Raw genomic sequence first — 19,807 nt, forward strand, 5'->3', positions numbered from 1 at the left:
GAGGTACCAAAAGTAGGTGTCACAATTAAGGACATCCCGTCGATGACATTTATTTTAAGTCCTGGGGCTCCCCTTTGATACACCCCAGCTGGTGCCTCGCTGACAGCGAGCGAGCGAAGCGAGCGAGCAAGGCGCTTCAGGGCAGAAGTGACTCGGATAGTTGGATAGTTTAGGTTCAGAAGGCTAAGGCGTAGCTCCCGTCTTAGCCTTCGATGTTAGGTATTTTCTATCTCGAACTATCTGTCACTCACTCTCTGTATCCGATTGCTCCGATGGAGGCACATTATTTTAGTATCGGTCTCGTGTAGCCTAAACTCTATTTAACCCCCGACGCAAAAAGAGGGGTGTTATAAAGTTTGATCGCTATGTGTGTCTGTATGTCTGTGTGTCTGTCTGTGGCACCGTAGCTCTTAAACGGCTGGACCGATTTGAATGCGGTTTTTTTTTATTTGAGAGCTGGTTTCTAGCGATAGATCTTAGACATGTTTTATCAAAATCGGTTCAGCCGTTTCAAGATCATCAGCTCTTTTGTTGGCTGCGATAGGAATCTTAGACGCATAATGGGTATTTACTTTACTTTCAAACATATTTGGGAGCTAAAATTTTAAACACCCATGTATGCTATATAACTATGCAAGATTATGAAATTCTCGGTCTGATGCTGCAGCCAGGATATCCAGAACACTAGTAGGTACACTCTTGATAAAACTATAGCAGAGATATATCGTGTTTGGATTCGTTTTGATCAGTATTTGATTCTACATACAATGCAATGGTGGCAACAAGATGAGCTCATGCTGCAGCCAGGATATCCAGCACACTAGTACACTCTATAAAAATAATAGCACATATGTCGTGTTTGGATTCGATTTGATCAGTAATTGATTCTACATACAATGCAGTGGTGGCAACACGACGAGCTGATGCTCCAGCCAGGATATCCAACACTAGTACACTTTTAAAAGAATAATATACCAGTTTAAAAAACATGAAATAAAAAATTTAAAAAACCCCGGACACTAAAATACGCCAGCAAAAATAAAAAAACGCCCGAAAAAAAAACGCCAACAAAAAAGGCAACTAAGAAGTAAAAAATAATTATGCACTACCTAGCTGTTGCCCGCGACATCATCTGCGAAGAATTCGTTTATCCCTATCCCGCGGGGACTATGCTGATTTTCCGCCTTTGTATTATTTTACGTTGATATTAGGAACAATACAAACTGAATAATCAATAATCATACACAATAACAGTGAGAGTATTTTAAAGATACTGCGACCCCCTTAAGGGGCATCCGCGACCCCTGGGGGTCGCGACGCGCACAGATTAAAAAACACTTACCTAGTTTGTACTTTGTAGTAGGTAATAGAAGATTAAAAGGGTACCTATTGGTTATGTAATAATAGTCTAAATTTCATCATGATGATTTAATTATCAATATCGCCTAAGTACCTAATTACCTACTAATCGCTTACGTGACAGTAAATAATGAATATTATATTATTTTTATTCAAAATTATAACACACAGTCAATATAATTTATCTTTATCGTCATATTATATCCTTATAATCTACATGCAGGGATACAGTGGTACATCAATGTACTTAGGTAGTTTTAGATGTGGTCTTAAAATTTAGAGATTAGGAAAGACGTAGGTGTACGAGTATATATGTATAATAGTAATTTTTTGTACGAGTCTGTAGGTAATCATATTGTATTGGTTGATCATCACAAGGTGTATTTAGATGGGCGACAAAAAAAAAACCAAGTGATATAAACATTGACAAATGAAGGCTAATTTACCTACCGTTAAAGTGACAGATTGAGACAAACGAAGGTTAAGTTAGCGCTTAAAAAACGAGGTTAAAACCAGTTACTTCAGATCAGAAGTATTTTCATAATTATATCCTAACTACCTACCTACATAACAAATACAAAAGTATCTACACTAATAAAAATCGCGTTCTTATTTAAAAACTTTGTCTTCAAAAATCATCGTAACATCCTACTAAGTAAATAGGTAGTTATTTTACACTTAGGGGCCACCATCCATTGATTAGCGTTAACCGACGGTTAAATCAGATGCCATCTCCGTCTATTCGAACAAAACAAATAGAGACGGCATCACACCTAACCGCCAGTTAACACTAAGCAATGGATGGTGAAACAGCCCGTTAATCAGCTGTTTACGTATTTCATAACATTTAGTGGGTAAATTTAAATTTTACCAACTATCGTTTATAGTAGGATATGAATATGACATATTTCTACTCTTAAATATGTGTCGAATTTATACAAGTAAATATTATATTTGGTATAAATATATTACAAAATGCGTGATTCATTTTCATTATAGCTTCAAAAAAATAAATAAATTATCCGTCCCTTGTAATTCTTTATGGTCCCGTTCTTTCGAAGTCAGATTTAAACTTCGTCTCATGCAGTTCTCGGTCGGAATTAGCATCTAAATTATTGTTACGTCTCATATAATTTAACTTCAACAAACACAATAGTTCTGAAACCTCTTAGTTGGGTTCCTTTGTAGCAAACTGCTTACTTATCTGAATACCTATTAGGTTACGCTGGTATGTGATTGGACCTGATGTTAAGTTTGAAGAACCCAATCAAAATTTTGTTTTTCGTTCAAAGTTCGTGAAACAGTTACTTCTTTAGGCTCTTCAATACTTCATTAGCAGAAGCTTGAATCTCCTCCCACGATTCCTGGATATCTTTATCTTCAGTGAAACGCGAACATATTGCGAGTCTCAGGAAATACACCTCATCAATCTTGGAAGGAACAAGATGAATCTTGCCACGACCATTAATCGTTCGCAGCAGGGCCTCATTGACTTCATTACTTTCTTTTAACTTGAAACAGACGAGTCCCATCGTGACTTCTTCATAAATTTCAAATCGCTCATCTTCAAGACAAAGTTTTTCAAAAAGATGAGCTAGTGCAATGTGCTTCCTAATATATTTCTGAAGGTTCTCTACGCCGTACAGCCTTAACACAAACCACAGCTTGAGAGCTCTGAAACGACGTCCCAACGGAATCTGCCAATGGCGGTAATCCGGGGCAGAACCTTGCTGATCGTGTTTTAGGTAGAGAGGGTCCACGTTGAACGCGTCCACTATCCATCTAGGTTCCTTGAGCCACATGGCGGAGCAATCAAAGTTAACTAGCAGCCATTTGTGCGGGTTAAAGTTGAATGAATCTGCTTTCTCGATGCCCTTCATCAGATAGCGGTACTCGGGACAGATAAATGCAGATCCAGCATAGGCTGCATCCACGTGGATCCACACGTTGTCATCGGCCATGCACAGGTCCCCAATCTCGTCCAGAGCGTCGAAAGTACAAGATGACGTCGTCCCCAGAGTTGCTACCACCTGAAAATTGTTAAAATTACGATTCATGGATGGAGTTTGATAACTTTTTTTTCATCAGTCATACGCGCCGGTACTCAAGATAAATACTTATGTTAACAAAGCAACACACACCTTTCGTTAATACAACTTTGATCCTTTTGGTCACGCATGGAGTGAACATATACGTAATCCACTTCCTCCGGGTAGTGTATACCTACCTATGTGTAGCTATTCATGATAGCTTGAAAGTATGATAGCTTTTCATCATTCCACCCGTCTCGTCGATTATTTTTTATACATATAATAAAATTAACTTACGTAAAAGGGTATAAGTCCGTTGCGTTTATCTTCCTCCATAGCTTCGCGCAAGATATCTGCAGTGAGGCACCTCTTGTTATTCGGTTGCAGCGTACGAAGCTTCACGCCACCTAAGAGCCCAGCACGCTCTACTGATGAATGGGCTTGTTCTGAAAAAAAAAAAACATTTAATCACGTTAGGATAAATTAAACGGGCAAACTCTCGTACCATGTTTTGCGTTTTTCGAGTGGTATGACCATCGGGTAAAACTATAAACAGGGTGCGATTTTCTGCAATCATGACTCCTCCTAAGAAACAGTACCTTGGTACGTTGGTACCTGTCACATTTAATATTTTAGACTATCGCCGTCATTACTAATTTTATGATTTAAATTCGAGTTTACTGTGTCGAAATATTGAGCTTCTCTAAAATCAAGGTACCTACGCGGAACGAAACCCGAATTTAAATCATAAAACTTAAGATTCAGTTTTTAAATTTTAATTGATTTTCAGGGCCTCGCGTCGCGAACGATAGCCACCTCGTGATTATAAAAAAATACTTTGGGAACCAAGAGTTTAGGGCGCCACTATCCTAACGTGCCCAGGGCTCCCAATGGGTTAATGACGGACCGCTAATAAAACCAATTACTTAGTACCGACCTACGAGTATATCAGATATATTTGTACTTACTATTGCAGTATCCCACAAGTTTTGAAGTGATTTCGAAGTCTGTCCATTCGGGATGTTGCTCCCGAACTCTCTTCATCACGCGGGACTTGGCCCCGAGCAGAGCCACGAGAGTGGCTTCGCTGGCGGTGCCTTGGATGACGCCGCCAGCCTCGCCGCCCGAGCGAGCTAGGAAGCACTCCGGGAGACCGAGCATCTGGCCCAGCCAGTCCAGCATCACAACCTCCAGCTCAGTGCACGCCGGACTGGCGATCTGCAAGGTAAGCGAGACACCGTGACATTTTCTACATAATGAGCGTGAGCGTAGCTAGCTTTGTAGCTCCAAATCTGCGAAGAACATTTTTATGAAGACTCGATTAACATTTTCGTTTAACTTAGGTACAGTCACCTGCTATCTGCCACAGCGGAGCGTGCAAAAATATCTGACATGTCCTACCGGCCCTAGAAATAGAGTCGTATATATCAGGTATTTATTCATGCTTTGTTATGTCAGATGGCGCTACCTATGTTGTTAGGTAGGTGTAAATGCATATAATGCTACCATTCATTCAAATAACCATTTGATTGGCAGTGTGTGATACATACTTTGATTTTCTGAACTGTTACCCCATAAAGCCATATCAAGTAGCGGTTACGACATAAGTCAACACTTATTGTGTCGTAACGGATGGATTTTTGTAACATTGTTCCGTAACGTTACGTTGTCGTGCAAAACCCACGTTTCGGCGCCGTTTCGAAAAGTGGGGAATAATCGTAACAAATTTCAGTCACACAGCTGTCGCAATGTCGACACATCGCAACTTATTTGTTTTCATTTCTAACGCGTATTCATTCATTAATTCATTCGTCGTTCTATTGGTACCGCTCATTGTAATTGTTATTTTTATTATTGTTTAAATTTGTTGGTGTTTCGTATTTCTTTTTCATGGATGTGTCGCAAGTGTGTCGTCATTAAATCTTCGCCACCATCGGAAATAATATTGTGATATTTACTTCTTAATCGAACGGAAATACACTGCGAAATGAAATTGATCGTGCAATTTGATGTCACTTAAACGAATTCACCGGTGCGCCCTCATAATTTTATAAAATTCAATTGAATTTTTTTCTGCTATTGTTGTCGTCTTCAATACAATCTCGTAATATGGAAAACAACAACGGTGAAAATCGTATTTTCGAACAATGTAAAATGTTTTATTAGTATAGTTTATATTAATTTAACAAAAGCTTATTCTGGAAAACTGATACTTAGGTAGGTAATTAAGTAAAATTAAATGAAAAAGTATAAAACTCAAGACAAAGTTTCGTAACTGTGTTTACAAGTGTTAGCATGTGTTGAGACTCGTTACAGTGGGACGGTTTTTACAAAATTGAATTTTGTTATTTTTATGTATGCAGTGGTTCTCAACATGCTGTTCAGATTGATTTTGGAGTAAATTAAAAAATTAAAAGTCATAATTTACAGTACCTTGACGTGAAATAGAAGGTTTCATATTTTCTGATATTGGTTCATTTTCTGATATAGGTTCTTGACTTCCATCACTTGAAGTGGACGGCAGTATAAGCAAGTTGTTTATAAGAATTAAAAAAAATTACTGTCATGTTTTTACGATCAATTGTATCTACCTATTTATCGATGAAAAATCCGTACTTGTCTGCCTAATTTCTGAACTTGATTTCATGTACACTTTTCTGTAAAAGCTCGACGATAGACGAAGACGTTTCGGTTGCTTTTAGCCTGCTTTTAGCTAATTTTTATGAAAAAACAAGTAAACTCCATAAAAAGAGAAGTATGAATGACCTTGTGCCATCGGCGTCGTTTAACAATGTCACTGATTGACATAAATACTGACCATTGTATGATTGTATGTGGTAACTGGTAACAGTAAGCAAGCGAAACGATAAAGGTAATATTATTATCGGAAGAACGGGACCGGTTTTCCTTGTTCGCATTTCTTGATTGAACTTGACACTGGCATTGATTTTATAAAATATCGAGCCACTTTAAAGAATGATTAATTATTGAGCAATAACTTTAAAATTAGAATTAAAATTGAATGTCTAGGTAACCTTTCTGTAATCATAATCACTGTGCTACTTCATTGTTATCTTTCTTGGTAAATTTTTCTCATCTGTTCTTATTGTCTGTGCTGTGAGATAAACATGAATTCTATGCGATAGCTGGCAAAGTTACCTGCAAAAGTTATTCAATCTATAGCATCAACTGATCAAAGTGCTTCGCTAATGAAATAGAATAGGATAAAAGAACAATGGCAAATTAAAATGTCGTGTAATGAAATATCGCACCCAAGTGAATCCGATGCAGGCGATAGCCCCGCTGAGCATATCTGCTACGATGGCGGGGTAAGAGTTGGCCGTCGGGAAGTAGGCGTGGAACCGAGGGGAGTGCCAATGGGTTACTCCCGTCATGACTACTCGTTCGATGTCCGCCATCACGGCCGTCCACGGCTCGGCCTGCTGCGGCGCCTGCTCTGGGACTAGCGGCCGAAGGTACCCCGGCTTCACTGAAGGGACCACTTGTCTAAAATATAGAATGCAACTTTGAACATGTAACTACCGTGAGACTCCATATTTAATGAAATAAATCCGGATAACTCATGTCTTAAATCGAGTTTAGCTCGACATGTTTCGGGAGATTAAAAACCTATAGAATGCAACATTCATACTAATATTATAAATGCGAAAGTGTGTGTGTTTGTTTTGTATGTTTGTCCGTCTTTCACGTCAAAACGGAGCGACGGATCGACGTGATATTTGGCATAAGTAGGTAGGTAGAGATAGTTTATGGGCCAGAGAGTGACATAGGCCACTTCTTATCCCGGAAAATGCACAGTTCCCGAGGGAACAGCGCGCGATAACGAATTCCACGCGGGCGAAGCCGCGGGCAAAAGCTAGTAATAACATAAGTTAATGTTTTTTTACATGATAGGGGAAAACGAGCAGGTGGGACAACTAATAGAAAACAATCACCGCCGTCCAAGGACAGCCATAACATAACTTGAGTTACGGATGCGTTGCTTTGCCTTTGAGAAAGGACAACTCCACTCTTGCCGGCTCGTACTGAGGCACCTACTATTAACAGTTAGGTACGATATTGTTTTAATTAGAAGTACCTATTCCCATTCTAATGAAAAAAAAACATCGTTTCATAAATGATGGAGTTCTGAGGTTATAAACATTAAATGAAACCGAATTGATAACCCTCTCCTTTTTTTGAAGGCGTTAAAAATGGTTTATGGTATAAGATATTTTCTCAAAAGATTTTTACAAAATCGCTTACAGAGAAATACATTTTTAACCTTGATATAAATATACAAAAAGGGAGGGATACTTTAACTATATTTTACGTTAAAAACAAAGTATATAAAACTAAAAGTACACAAAAACACATGAGGGTAGATTGGCGTAACACAACAAATATATCGTGAGAATATCGATGCGCTTCCAGCAATGAGCATAGTAACCGATAGGGCCAGTTAAACAAAATTAACTGCCGTTTACTAACAACTTTAATAACAGCCGCATTATTATTATTATTTTCTCAATATGACATTATTATTATTAAGTTACTCAAATATGTACCATATTACTCATTCAATCCAATAAGGAAACCTTCAAAATGTGTCGTTTAAGCGCTTTTTTAAAAAGTATATGCGATTTAGTCTCTTTAACATCTCTTGGAAATTTATTATAAAACTGTGCTCCTTCATATAAGAAGCTTTTTTACCGTAACTTGTTCTAGGCGGGCGAAGGAGTAAATTAATCGCTTGGCGTGTAACCTTTTTTTTAATTTGCGCTCTCTTTGTAAAAGATATATGGCAGTGAATATCCTTACTTAAATTTTTTCTGACCGAAATGCAAAAAGATAATAATTACTAAGTTACCTACTACTACAATGTCATAAAAACTAACCTGTCTCTTATGTTTTCTAAATACTCCGCGATGTAGTCCGTCATCGCCTTAGCGAAATCTTTGAAGTCACCCGCTTCCATGGTTTCTGAAAAATGCATTGACATATTTGGTTATAATTAAGTACCTACACGATACTTTTAAATGATTCTGACTTCTGACCAAACATTGCATAGAATTAGCCATCATAACACAACATATATCAACTTTCTGGATCTGTGATCATCACCCACGAACAACTTCATTGAATTTTATATAGGTACTTTTGTACGTATAAACATAGTACGGGATGTAATATAATATTTTTCAAGTGTGTTCGACCCAATAAAATCATTGAGATTTAATTAAGGTCGCACACGTTTTCTGTGTTAGGTATATGATCGGGTGAAATTGCTATTAGTTACAACAATTGCAGCGCCACCTCCTGTCTAAAAGGCAGCTCCAATCTAATTTACGACAGAAGAGACGAGTGATTTGCTTCCTCTTTTACTGAATGCAAGAAAATTGGCGTAATTTATTTTGAACCCACTCTTACAGCGCATGCATCCAAATAAAAGTAAAACATGCCATGGTCCATCACTGCTAAGATTACTAATATTATAAACGCGAAAGTTTGTATGAATGGATGTTTGTTTGTTTGGATGTTTGTTACTCTTTCACGCAAAAGCTACTGAACGGATTTTCATGAAATGTGGCATACAGGTAATATATACCCTGGATTAACATAGGTACCTACTACTTTTATGTCCCGAAATAATTTATGGTTCATACCTATGTGGGATCAAAAAAGGTTTAAGTTAACTACCAATTCTGCGCAAGCGAAGCCGCGGGAAGAAGCTAGTAGCTTCATAATCAAAAGATTAATAACTATTATGATCAGACACATACTTAAGGATAGGTAATTCTACAACATAATGCAACTCATACAAAAGTAAGTACTCAAGATTCGCATATCTAGCTAGAGAAGACTATATGATGTACTTATTTATATTAAAAAGTAGTATTCAATGCCGAAAAAGATAAGATCAAGTAATTAGAAATTTATTGAAAAATTAAATATAGAGATGTTACTCAAGTTCTCTAACAGAACATATAAAGATTAGAAAAACAAATAATATTTCGAATAAGCAAATAAATAAACTTCTATAAAATGTCGACAAACCAAATTTAATTGTTGTGTCCTGTTGCGTCATGTTATGGTGTTGTGAGTTGTGACCTAGAATTGAAAATCATTTTAAAATCCGTGTTCACGTAGAATTTACTTAATTAGCTGCAAAACATAAACCTTAAATTTGAGTTTCTTTGGCTTATTGGTTTCAAAGGATTTAATATTAATTAATTTATAGCATATTGTACCTATCATATTTTATTAACTCCTGGTAAACGTTACCTAAATGAATAGAAACAATGCAGCAATACACTACATAAAAAATATATACATAAAAAATGATTACAATGTATTAATTTTGACTAAAATGTAAATGGCTTTATTTTCTACCTTTTTTCGCTTTCTTCTACCGGATATGAAGTAATGCGTGTGCAAAAATAAACTAATTGTAGACCTTAGAATTAGCCTAGGTCAGAAAGTTCATTTAAATTGGTGGTCCTTGTTCAATGTCGAGAGAACGGCGGCGGCGCTTGCGCAACGCCGCGCGGCGAGCAAGTGGTGCGAGGTTATGCGCAGACCTCGCGAACGCTGGTTCGCAGTAGGCTTTCAAACAATCGATTGTTTTATAATTTTACATTACATCGTAGTTTTTACACGTAAAGTTAATGAATTTTGTTTCAAATCTTCAGATGCGCATGCAGACACATGCGTGTCAGCCGCGTCTGTGTGACATAATATATTGTCATGCAGACCCGCCCTCCTTTACCTCCATAATATAATCGACATACAGACAGACCAGACCTAACTATCACAATTTAAGCACCACATGATTCACGAGTTCATTCTTATACATACATATTTGACAACAAAACGGATGACGTACACACAGACATAAAGACGTATTATTAAAAGATCTGGCAGCTTCCTCGGACAAAGAATTAGCTTAGCTATTCAAAGAGGAAATGCTGCCAGCATCTTCGGTACCTACATTGCCTAAGGGGGGTACTTTAAGCAATTTGTTTTAGTTGTAGGTTTATTTATTATTGTTATTTTTAATTTGTGTAAGCATTTTAAGTCTTGAGATATTTTTGTGTAGGTACATAGTTTTAATTTAAAAGTATATAGTATGTACCTACCTAATTATTGAAAAAAGCTTTTGGTAAAAATTGTTTTTGTAATAAAAGCTTTTTTTTTGCTGACTGTACTTTTTGTTGACTGTACCTACTTTTATTGTCACCCAAACTACATTTGCATACCAAATTTCAAGTCGATGCCATTAACCGTTGAAGAGTTCCGTCCTGTGGAGACGTTCCTGGCCGGACTACCAGGATGTCACTACCAGATTATTGTAGGTATTGTCACGCAATTTACATTTAAGCATACCAAATTTCAAGTCAATCCAACCAAGCAAGCATTGCAAGATTTGATTACAGACAGACAGACAACGGGACAGGTGAATTTAAATAAAAGCTTGTAAAATAGGTTACCTCCACACGTAAAGTGGATTTATTGTCATTTGTCATTTTGGACAACTCAAAATTATAGGTCAAAGCAGAAAAATTACAATTTGCAACATCAAAGGAAAATTGACTATTCTGAATATCATCGAAAATTGACTATGCCGGGAAAAAAACGACCAATTGTATTTCCGTACACTCAGAAATTATGATGAACTGTAAATATGTTCCATTCGAAATCATTTGTTTTGGGTCTACATATTAGGTTATGACTTGATTTAGACAACATTCACTTATTGCTTAAAAATAAATTATTTTGTTTTGATACTTTTTCATTATAATCTTATGTCATTTCAAGATTAAAAAATTCTTTTACACTATAAAAACAATATTCCATTAGCCGTTTTCCAAGACTATTTTTCGATTTAGGGATCTGTTTGTAAAATATTAAACTTTAAAGCGCTAATTATTTGTTAGGGAAGTGTGTGTACCGTGTGTGTACCTACTAGTACTCGTATGTGCCCCGAAACAAGTTAAATCGTTGGCTGTAATTTTTTTAAGGGTGCAGCCAGACGAGCGTAATTTTCGTTTCATACGATGTGTACAACTCATGTTCAGCCGCCGTGTGGCACAAATTGGACTTTTGTTTGAACCGTACCCTTAGTGTAAGTTTTCGGTTACAAAATACGTCTCGATCGCGTTCGCGTTAAAATCTCAATTTGTATGGAAACACGAACAGCGCCTCTAGCGGAACGTTTGCGATGTTCGTGTTTCCATACAAATTGAGATTTTAACACGAACGCGATCGAGATGTATTTTTTTGTAACCGAAAACTTACACTAAGGGTACCGAATGCAGCAGAAATTACGCGACCGAAAATACGCGGCTCACGACTCAAAAATTACGCTCGTCTGGGTTCACCATTGCTGTAGGACATATTATATGCATAACTAGTTAAAAAAGAAAACTATCATAGCTAAGTAGACTAAGTTAACGAGTTCTAGCCGATCCAAATTTAATGTTGAATTTTTCCCGCATCTTAGTATATAACCTTACACGTAGTATTATTACTTGCTCTGTGCTTACACTGCGTGGCCCGACCGACATACACTTAACCGGTTTTTATTTTAAGTTTAATCGTTATCTATGTATTACAAGGCAATATTTATATCTGCTAGACATAGATAGCGAATTAAAATATCACTTTCATGATACATGTTTTACCTGTAGGCATTGATTTACAATTCGACACCTACCTTGGCAAAGTGACTGTTCAAAGCCTTTTACGTAGGTATTCACATGAAAGATACATAAGCAATTTATTCCGCATAACAATGTTTTTTTTATTCTACTGGTATCACCACCGCCCATAAACATCTGCAACACCAGAGGTATTGCAGATGCGTTGCCAACCTAGAGGCCTAAGATGGGATACCTCAAGTGCTAGTAATGTCCTACCGGCTGTCTTACTCTCCACGCCGAAATACAAGTTAACACAACAGTGCAAGCACTGCTGCTTCACGGCAGGATTAGCGAGCAAGATAGTGGTAGCAATCCGGGCGGACCTTGCACAAGGTCCTACCACCTGCTGATTAGGCTGTGACTAAAACTTTAACGCTACAGAGTTACTTATAATTACTTATCTATGACAAAAGCTAACTATTCTAACTAAATTTCCGTCGTCGTCGTCGTCGATGCGTGGCGTTCGCAACCGTTTCTGTTCCCTATAACAGAAAGGCTACTACGAAACTCCAAACTCGAAGTTCGTGTCGTGCGGTCCCTCTCGCTCTCGTATTAAATAGTGTAAGTGACAAAGGGACCGCACGACACGAACGAGTTTCGAGTTTCGTAGTAGCTCTGCTGCTGGGTACATTATATCCGTTTTATAATTATCTGTCCAGCGTTCTATGAATTTAATAGCACCACCAATATTTCATGAGACACAATTACATCGTAGCTCAATGTCAAATCGATTTAAATAGAAATGCCTCAGAGCAATATTGAATTGAATTGAAATTTTATCTAACCGAAACGTTACAGATTCTCGGCATTTATTAATCGTCATCATCACGGATTATTACGGATTTAGTAGATTAAGACCAAGGCGAGGGATGCACGCGATCCGCCACAAAAATAAAATGTTTTCACTAAGTATCTTTTACGCGATTGTTTCTTTATTGCATTAATTAAGGTCAAATATTAAATTGTGGATTCTATTAGCTACTTCACTTAGTGAGTTTACTTACTAGTTATTCAGCGATTGAACGTCGCTAACAAAGTATGCCTACGTACGATTTATTTAAATAAAATGTATTACACTGTATGTGTTCAGGCGTTACTTTTCGGAGATCCATGTTTAATTAAAATAAAAGGGTTTGAGGGATTATTTTGAGCGAGAACGATTAAACGGTGTCCCTGTGGGCGGAAAACTGGAAAATATTATTTTTTAAATATAATGCAACTTCTCCAAAAATAGGCACTAATAACTCGTAGAAAAATCGATAGTTCACTCGATGAATGGTACATCTCTAAAACTTTCAAACTCGAAACGTCACAGAATTCATCATAGGTGAAAAATATTATAGGCCTATTTTCTTCCTTTTAGTTTTGGCAGTCGGGTTTTTTGATTTTATTAATTTAATGAGTTTGTTACTGCATGGCGTGCTGCAGCTGCAGCGCCTGCAGGAGCGCGGCGCGCGCACGTCGGGCACATGCTGCGTGGGGTGGGGCGGCGCGGAGCTAGCGCTGCCAAGAGCGTAGTCAGCGGTATCGGCAATTTTTGAAAAAATATTAGTTTTTCTTTTGCAAATATACAATTTTACTCGCAAATGTGATGAAAAACATTGTATGTCGCACGGGCGGTACTAGAATTACGAACATCGACTCATTATAGCCCTCAGTCTTCGACTTCGGGCTTCTAATAGACTCTCGTTCGTAATTCCTTGTTTACCGCCCTTAAGACACAATGTACTATTTCATCACACTTGCTTGTAAACATTGTTAAAACATGAAGGCTACCTTGATTGCAACCCCGTAAATAAAACCCTCGACCTTAATGTGCTTGTCATGAAACCCGTGGTCGGTAAATGAGTCACTGCGCGTACAAATTGTCTTGTCATGAAGCCCAAGGTCGGTAAATGAGTCAGTGCCCGTACTGATGGCGCTGCGCGCGCTGCTGCGCATGGTGCAGCAGCAGGACCACATGCACACGCGGTTCAGGCACATGCTGAGGCAGGGGTAGGGCGGCGCTGCCAAGAGCGCAGCCTAAGGTATCGCCAATATTTGGAACAATTATATTTTTCTTTTACAAATATAAAATTATACTCGCAAATGTGATGAAAAACATTGTATGTCGCACGGGCGGTACTAGAATTACGAACATCGACTCATTAAAGCCCTCAGTCTTCGACTTCGGGCTTCTAATAGACTCTCGTTCGTAATTCCTTATTTACCGCCCTTAAGACACAATGTACTATTGCTTTTGTTATATCGGTAGGTTGGTACATACTATCAGCCAAATATACATGTCTGTCACTAAAAGTGATTATAGTTTGCATGTTATAAAACAATAATATCGATGTGTTTGTCAACTCAAATATTCGACTTTTGCGGCATATTAATTTCATATGCAGGTGTTTAAAAATTGATAGACCATTTATTTGGATGGCTGTATCACGAACCCTAAGTGTGCGATCCCGTTTAGCACTTGGGCTGCTTTTAATTAATAATCTTAATTGCAGGAAGTTGGTAGTGTGACATTTGTGTATCAAGACAGGGTATTCCCTCGTTTCGATTAGCTAATGACAGCGACCTACCTTTATTTTACCGTTCTACCGTGTGCGTCATCGCTTTGGTTTTATCCTCAAGCGTTTTCTTTAATATTATATTTGTGACGTTGAAAAGGTAAAACCCCAGCGCAGCTTGCATTACTCCAATAGCGGAGGAGTAAGTGGCAATATATGAACATATTTAATCTATCCGCTATCTTCAATGTATTGTCATATGTGATTGATTGTGATAATGTATCTCCGATGCTAGATCAAATATTTAATTGTTTTTTAACTTGAGCTCTTTTTATTTTTACGTTACGTTATCTTATCTATAACAACCAACCAGTACCTAAGTTCCTAAGTATTAAAATGACTACTGAAGATGATATCACTAAGAGTAGGTATTGTCAGTATGTGAGTTTTCCTCATAATATGATAATTTCTTCGTTTCCTCTTGACGATAAAAAATGTACACTTAATTGCAAAAAAAAATATCTAAAATTGGCTACCGATACGAAAACAACTCGTTTCCATTCATGTAAACAAGTTTATGCAGCAATGAGTTATCACAAATACCGCACCAAGTAGAGTAGTTTCGAAAGGGTACTGAAGTGATGAAATAAGTATTTTCACCTCAGCAGCTCAAACAGGCAGGTTTTGCTATGAAAAATCAGTGAGCAAAATCCCATTTTGCGCACTCCGTGAGACAAAGTAGCTTTTTTAGGGTCCCGAAGCCAAAATGGCAAAAACGGAACCCTTATAGTTTCGCCATGTCTGTCTGTCTGTCCGTCCGTCCGCGGCTTTGCTCAGGGACTATCAATGCTAGAAAGGTGTAATTTTGCACGGATATATATGTAAAATGCCGATAAAATGGTACAATAAAATTTAAAAAAAAAAAATCATTTTTAATGGTGTAGGTACCTCCCATAGACGTAAGTGGGGGTGATTTTTTTTTTCTCATCCAACCCTATAGTGTGGGGCATCGTTGGATAGGTCTTTTAAAATGCAAATTTTCATTAAAATCGAGCATTAGTGGAAGTTCAAACTGGAACCTAGATTAAGGTTAAATGAAAAAGGCTTATTATTTTTTGCTTTTCACTTTTTTCGGCGGTTTAATTCGTTTTCTACTTAATTTTGAACTGAATTATTTGTAAATTTTATAAAATTGATTTAAATCGCTAAGTGTTTAGAGAGTCGAAACTGTTATCGCAATATATGATTAGCCTCTTGTGCTCGGTGTTTTGCTAAAGTTTGGGAACGACTGCACTAACGTGATCTCAATATTCTCAATGTTTCGGTCAAGGTTGTTAGTTGACAGTGTGCACAGTACCTAGGTATATATAGTCGTGTCGTGTCACAGACCAGTTTAATGACATTTTTGAAAGGGAACAAAAAAACGACCTTCTTATAATAGTATTACTATTACCATAATATAAAGATTAATAGACATCTAATGCATGTCATAAATACATTGAAGACCTGTAACATAATTTTCTAGGTATCGTACCTTTAATATCTACGAGTAAGTCCATCGAACTATCTGGCCGATATGCTAAAAAAAATAGTTTTTGTCTTTAATATTGACTTGACATGAAAAGATCTATGAAACGGCCAAGCCGTACTTTTTAAAACGAGTTGTAGTATTAGTTAGTAGTCAGGGCAGAGGTGAGGGGGCTTGGTTTTTAACAAGGGACTGAAACAAGCCATAATGACACGAGATGTTTAGCTACCCGGGCAGAGCAAAGGTGGCTATTACATCGAGTGTCAGTGGTTGTTTAGTCTCGCGTTAAACACTACTTTTCACTTTGAATGCGAGGAAAAAAACGACGTTCTATTAAAAATTATAATATTACTTTTAAAAAAACCGGCCAAGAGCGTGTCGGACACGCCCAAAATAGGGTTCCGTAGCCATTACGAAAAAATTAAGTAATATTTTTCTAAGGATTTCCTTTTTTTTACCGAATCTTCCAAGTGTAGGTATATTTTATACCTTAGGCTGCTATTTACTCTTAAATTACTAATAATTCTCAAGCAAACTTAGCCGTTACAGTTTTCCTTGAAAGTTTGATATACTTACTACATCCTGAATTTTTTCAAATTTTTCCACCTACCGGTTAAGATTTTAGAGGGGGGGGGGTTAGGTTAGGGCGCTCGATTTTCATGAAAGTTTGCACTTTAAAATAGAATATTTCGCAAACATATCACTGAATCGAAAAATCGTTTGAGCAACCTCCTAATGGTTTTAAAAGACCTGTCCAACGATACCCCACACTGTAGGATTGGATGAGAAAAAATAAATCACCCCTAAAGTACGTCCCGTCTATCGGAGCCTCGGAGGTACCCTAAAAAAATTTTTTTAAATTTTTTTATTGTACCATTTTGTCGGCATACTTTACATATATATTCGTGAAAAATTACAGCTTTCTAGCATTGATAGTCCCTGAGCAAAGCCGCGGACGGGCGGACAGACAGACAGACAGACAGACAGACAGACAGACATGGCGAAACTATAAGGGTTCCGTTTTTGCCACTTTGGCTCCGGAACCCTAAAAACTTACGCTCAATACGAATAGCAAAAGTTTTTCTTTTCTTTTTTTTGTAGTGACTAGGTGACGCCACAGAATACGCTTTAATTGCTAGCATATTTAGACAACAGACTGAACAGACTCAAACTTCAAAACTATTAATAATAAATAATTAACTCATCCTTCATATAATTGAATAAATAAATTCATGTTCGTAATCATTACCTACTTGTGTTTCACCAAGTTTCACGAAATTAAATCGTGTTTTTTAAATATTTTTGCACAGTTGTCTTTTTAGGTTATTTCTACGCCTTAAAATTGTCTATACATCACTGTCATACAATACAATCACTGAAAATGGCGATATTTCTCCATACACAAACACCGTTTTTGGCTGTTAAGGGATTTCCAAAGTACATAAAAAAACTGTAATCCCCTAGAGATTAATGAGGAGCTTTAGTCCCGATATGCAGAGACTAAATTAACATTTTAAGAGCATGAGAAGTGAAAAATATATTTTTGCTGATCCTAAACAAATGGCAAATAGAGATAACGAGATCCTCGTTAATTTAGCAGACTTGAACGATTTTTTTCACTTTCCCCGTCGCAGATCGCTTACGAACGTGACTTTTACTTGTTTAAGAGACTTTTCCATCGCCTTTTTCAAGAAATGAAAGATATTTTTCTTTTAATATTATTCGATTCCTATATTTTTTTTTTGGATCATGTACTCGTAGTGTACCTTATATATTATCATATATTATTCGCGAAATAATTTTAGTGAAAACATCAAAAATTCTAAAATTTAGCTCTAACTTTGTTTTTTTTTTTATACAGGTAATAGGTTTGCATTGATTTCAATCAGTAAAGCTAATTTGTTAATTTCATTCCAACTTAATAAATTACTACTTATATTATATTCTCTGTCTATCTAAGGTTAAGTTTAATTCGAATTCAAATGGTTTTTTTTTTCAAGTGCAATCTAATTAAGAAGCAATGCTTATTAAAATTTAGCCTTTACTCATAAAACTCAGTTGATAAAATTTAGTACTTCGATGTGACATTTTGGGCATAAACCGAATTTAAACTATTTAGTTCCCTGCTGGAGTCTAGATCGCCACCACTTACCTTCTAATAAAATGTAAGACACAAAAACAAGACTTAAAACAAAAACACAACCTTCACCCGATAGTTTACAAGTACCTACGACAAAAATTAAACTGGGTAAGTACCTAATTGATTTGATTGGTTCCGTGCGATCGCTCGTACGCGCTGCGGTCACACGTTACGTAGCTTGCGCTGCCGGCTTTACACTACGCTGACACGGACCTTCACAGCTTTTATATACCGCGTATACAGCCAGTGTGCGGTACGAAATTCCATCAGAAAGATTAGCTGCGCACATGAACCGACAGGCTGAATTTTAGGATTATACGTGACCGCACTAAATCTGATAACATGGACGTGTGGATAGGGGTGCATTTCAGTATAGCGCGTGGGAATAGTAGATTGTTCAACAAGGGAGGAAAAGAACCAATATCACACGAGATAACTTGGCATGTGCCAATATTTCGAGTGGGATATTGGTCTTTTTCCCGAGTTATTAAACACTGCTTTTCATTTCGACTAAGTACAAGAAAAGTAAAAAATATACATATGTATGTATGTAAGTATATGAGAAAAAAATTATGTATAAAAAAAACAAATTTATAATTTAAAAAACCCCCGACACAAAAAAACGCCAGCAAAAATAAAAAAACGTCCAAAAAAAACCCCGACAAAAAAACGCCGCCAAAAATGACAACTAAAAAGTAAAATATAATTATGTACTACCTAGCTGTTGCCCGCGACTTCACCTGCGAAGAATTCGTTTATCCCTATCCCGCGGGGACTGCTGATTTCCCGCAAAATTAGCCTAAGTTAATTTAGTATGAGTACCTACCTATATAATATTAATTTAATGATTAACGTTTGGGTCGAGCTGTAAGTAGGTACTATTAGTTATTCTGTGGCTGTAGTTCCCACGCAGGCCGACTCCAGATTTGAAATCCTCACAAGATGACGTAGGTACCTACCTAAACTTGCGATCAGACCCGTACTTAACACGATCATGGCACAAATGGATCCTGAATCCAAAAAAAACCCTAAAAAAAAGTGGGAACATAAAACGACCACCAAAAACATTTTCGAACACCAGGCTGACCAAATAAAATAACTTATCAAACAAAAAGAGCACCAAAAAAAATGTCTGATAATCAGATTAACAGCCAAGTACTCGTATTTGTGTACTTAAATAAATTTATTGATGTTTGGTATTAGGAGATGTTTATTTTTTTTTCTACTATCACTAAATCGTAGTGAACCAATTAATGCGCGTCCGGATTTTTTTTTGTAATTAATCCTGGTGTTCCGATATATGTATACATATTTTCTGGTAATTTTATTTGCTCCTACTTAGTTCAATTCAAGGTCGATTAACCTTTTTACTTAATACGGCCAAAATTAATTATTTTAGGGTGTTTGAGTTGGTATAAGGGCGGTGCATACACGATAATATACCTTACCTAGTGCCATCCACGAAGACGCCTGATTTTGTCAAAATTAGACATTAATGACATTGTAATAACAACCACGGCACGCGTCATCGTGAATGACTCTACCTA

The 19,807-nt window shown here is 37.0% G+C and overlaps 1 protein-coding gene across 3 annotated transcripts; it reads right to left on the reverse strand.

The window, feature by feature from the left end:
- Window positions 1-1,413: 1,413 nt before the first annotated feature.
- LOC141426677 (aromatic-L-amino-acid decarboxylase-like) lies at window positions 1,414-18,481 on the reverse strand. Of its 3 annotated transcripts, XM_074085776.1 has the most exons (7): window positions 18,377-18,456; window positions 9,447-9,500; window positions 8,288-8,372; window positions 6,662-6,896; window positions 4,358-4,607; window positions 3,687-3,835; window positions 1,414-3,389 (listed from the first exon to the last, which is right to left on the reverse strand). In XM_074085776.1, the coding sequence occupies exons 2-7, from the start codon at window positions 9,475-9,477 to the stop codon at window positions 2,664-2,666; spliced, it is 1,476 nt and encodes a 491-aa protein (XP_073941877.1). In that variant the 5' UTR covers window positions 9,478-9,500; window positions 18,377-18,456; the 3' UTR covers window positions 1,414-2,663. The 3 variants fall into 3 exon arrangements, with proteins under 3 accessions (XP_073941877.1, XP_073941878.1, XP_073941879.1); XM_074085777.1 differs by lacking the exon at window positions 9,447-9,500 and having other exon boundaries at window positions 18,377-18,481; XM_074085778.1 differs by lacking the exons at window positions 9,447-9,500; window positions 18,377-18,456 and adding an exon at window positions 18,273-18,364.
- Window positions 18,482-19,807: the final 1,326 nt, after the last annotated feature.

This window comes from Choristoneura fumiferana, chromosome 3 (assembly GCF_025370935.1).
Source record: "Choristoneura fumiferana chromosome 3, NRCan_CFum_1, whole genome shotgun sequence".
In the NCBI taxonomy this organism is placed as follows: domain Eukaryota; kingdom Metazoa; phylum Arthropoda; class Insecta; order Lepidoptera; family Tortricidae; genus Choristoneura; species Choristoneura fumiferana.

Coding starts and splice junctions, on each gene's coding strand:
- LOC141426677 (XM_074085776.1), bottom strand. CDS start 9,477: ATGACGCAACAGGACACAACAATTAAATTTG. Junction 8,373..9,446: donor GGACACAACAATTAAATTTG/GTTTGTCGACAT, acceptor TGCATTTTTCAG/AAACCATGGAAGCGGGTGAC. Junction 6,897..8,287: donor TTAGAAAACATAAGAGACAG/GTTAGTTTTTAT, acceptor TCTATATTTTAG/ACAAGTGGTCCCTTCAGTGA.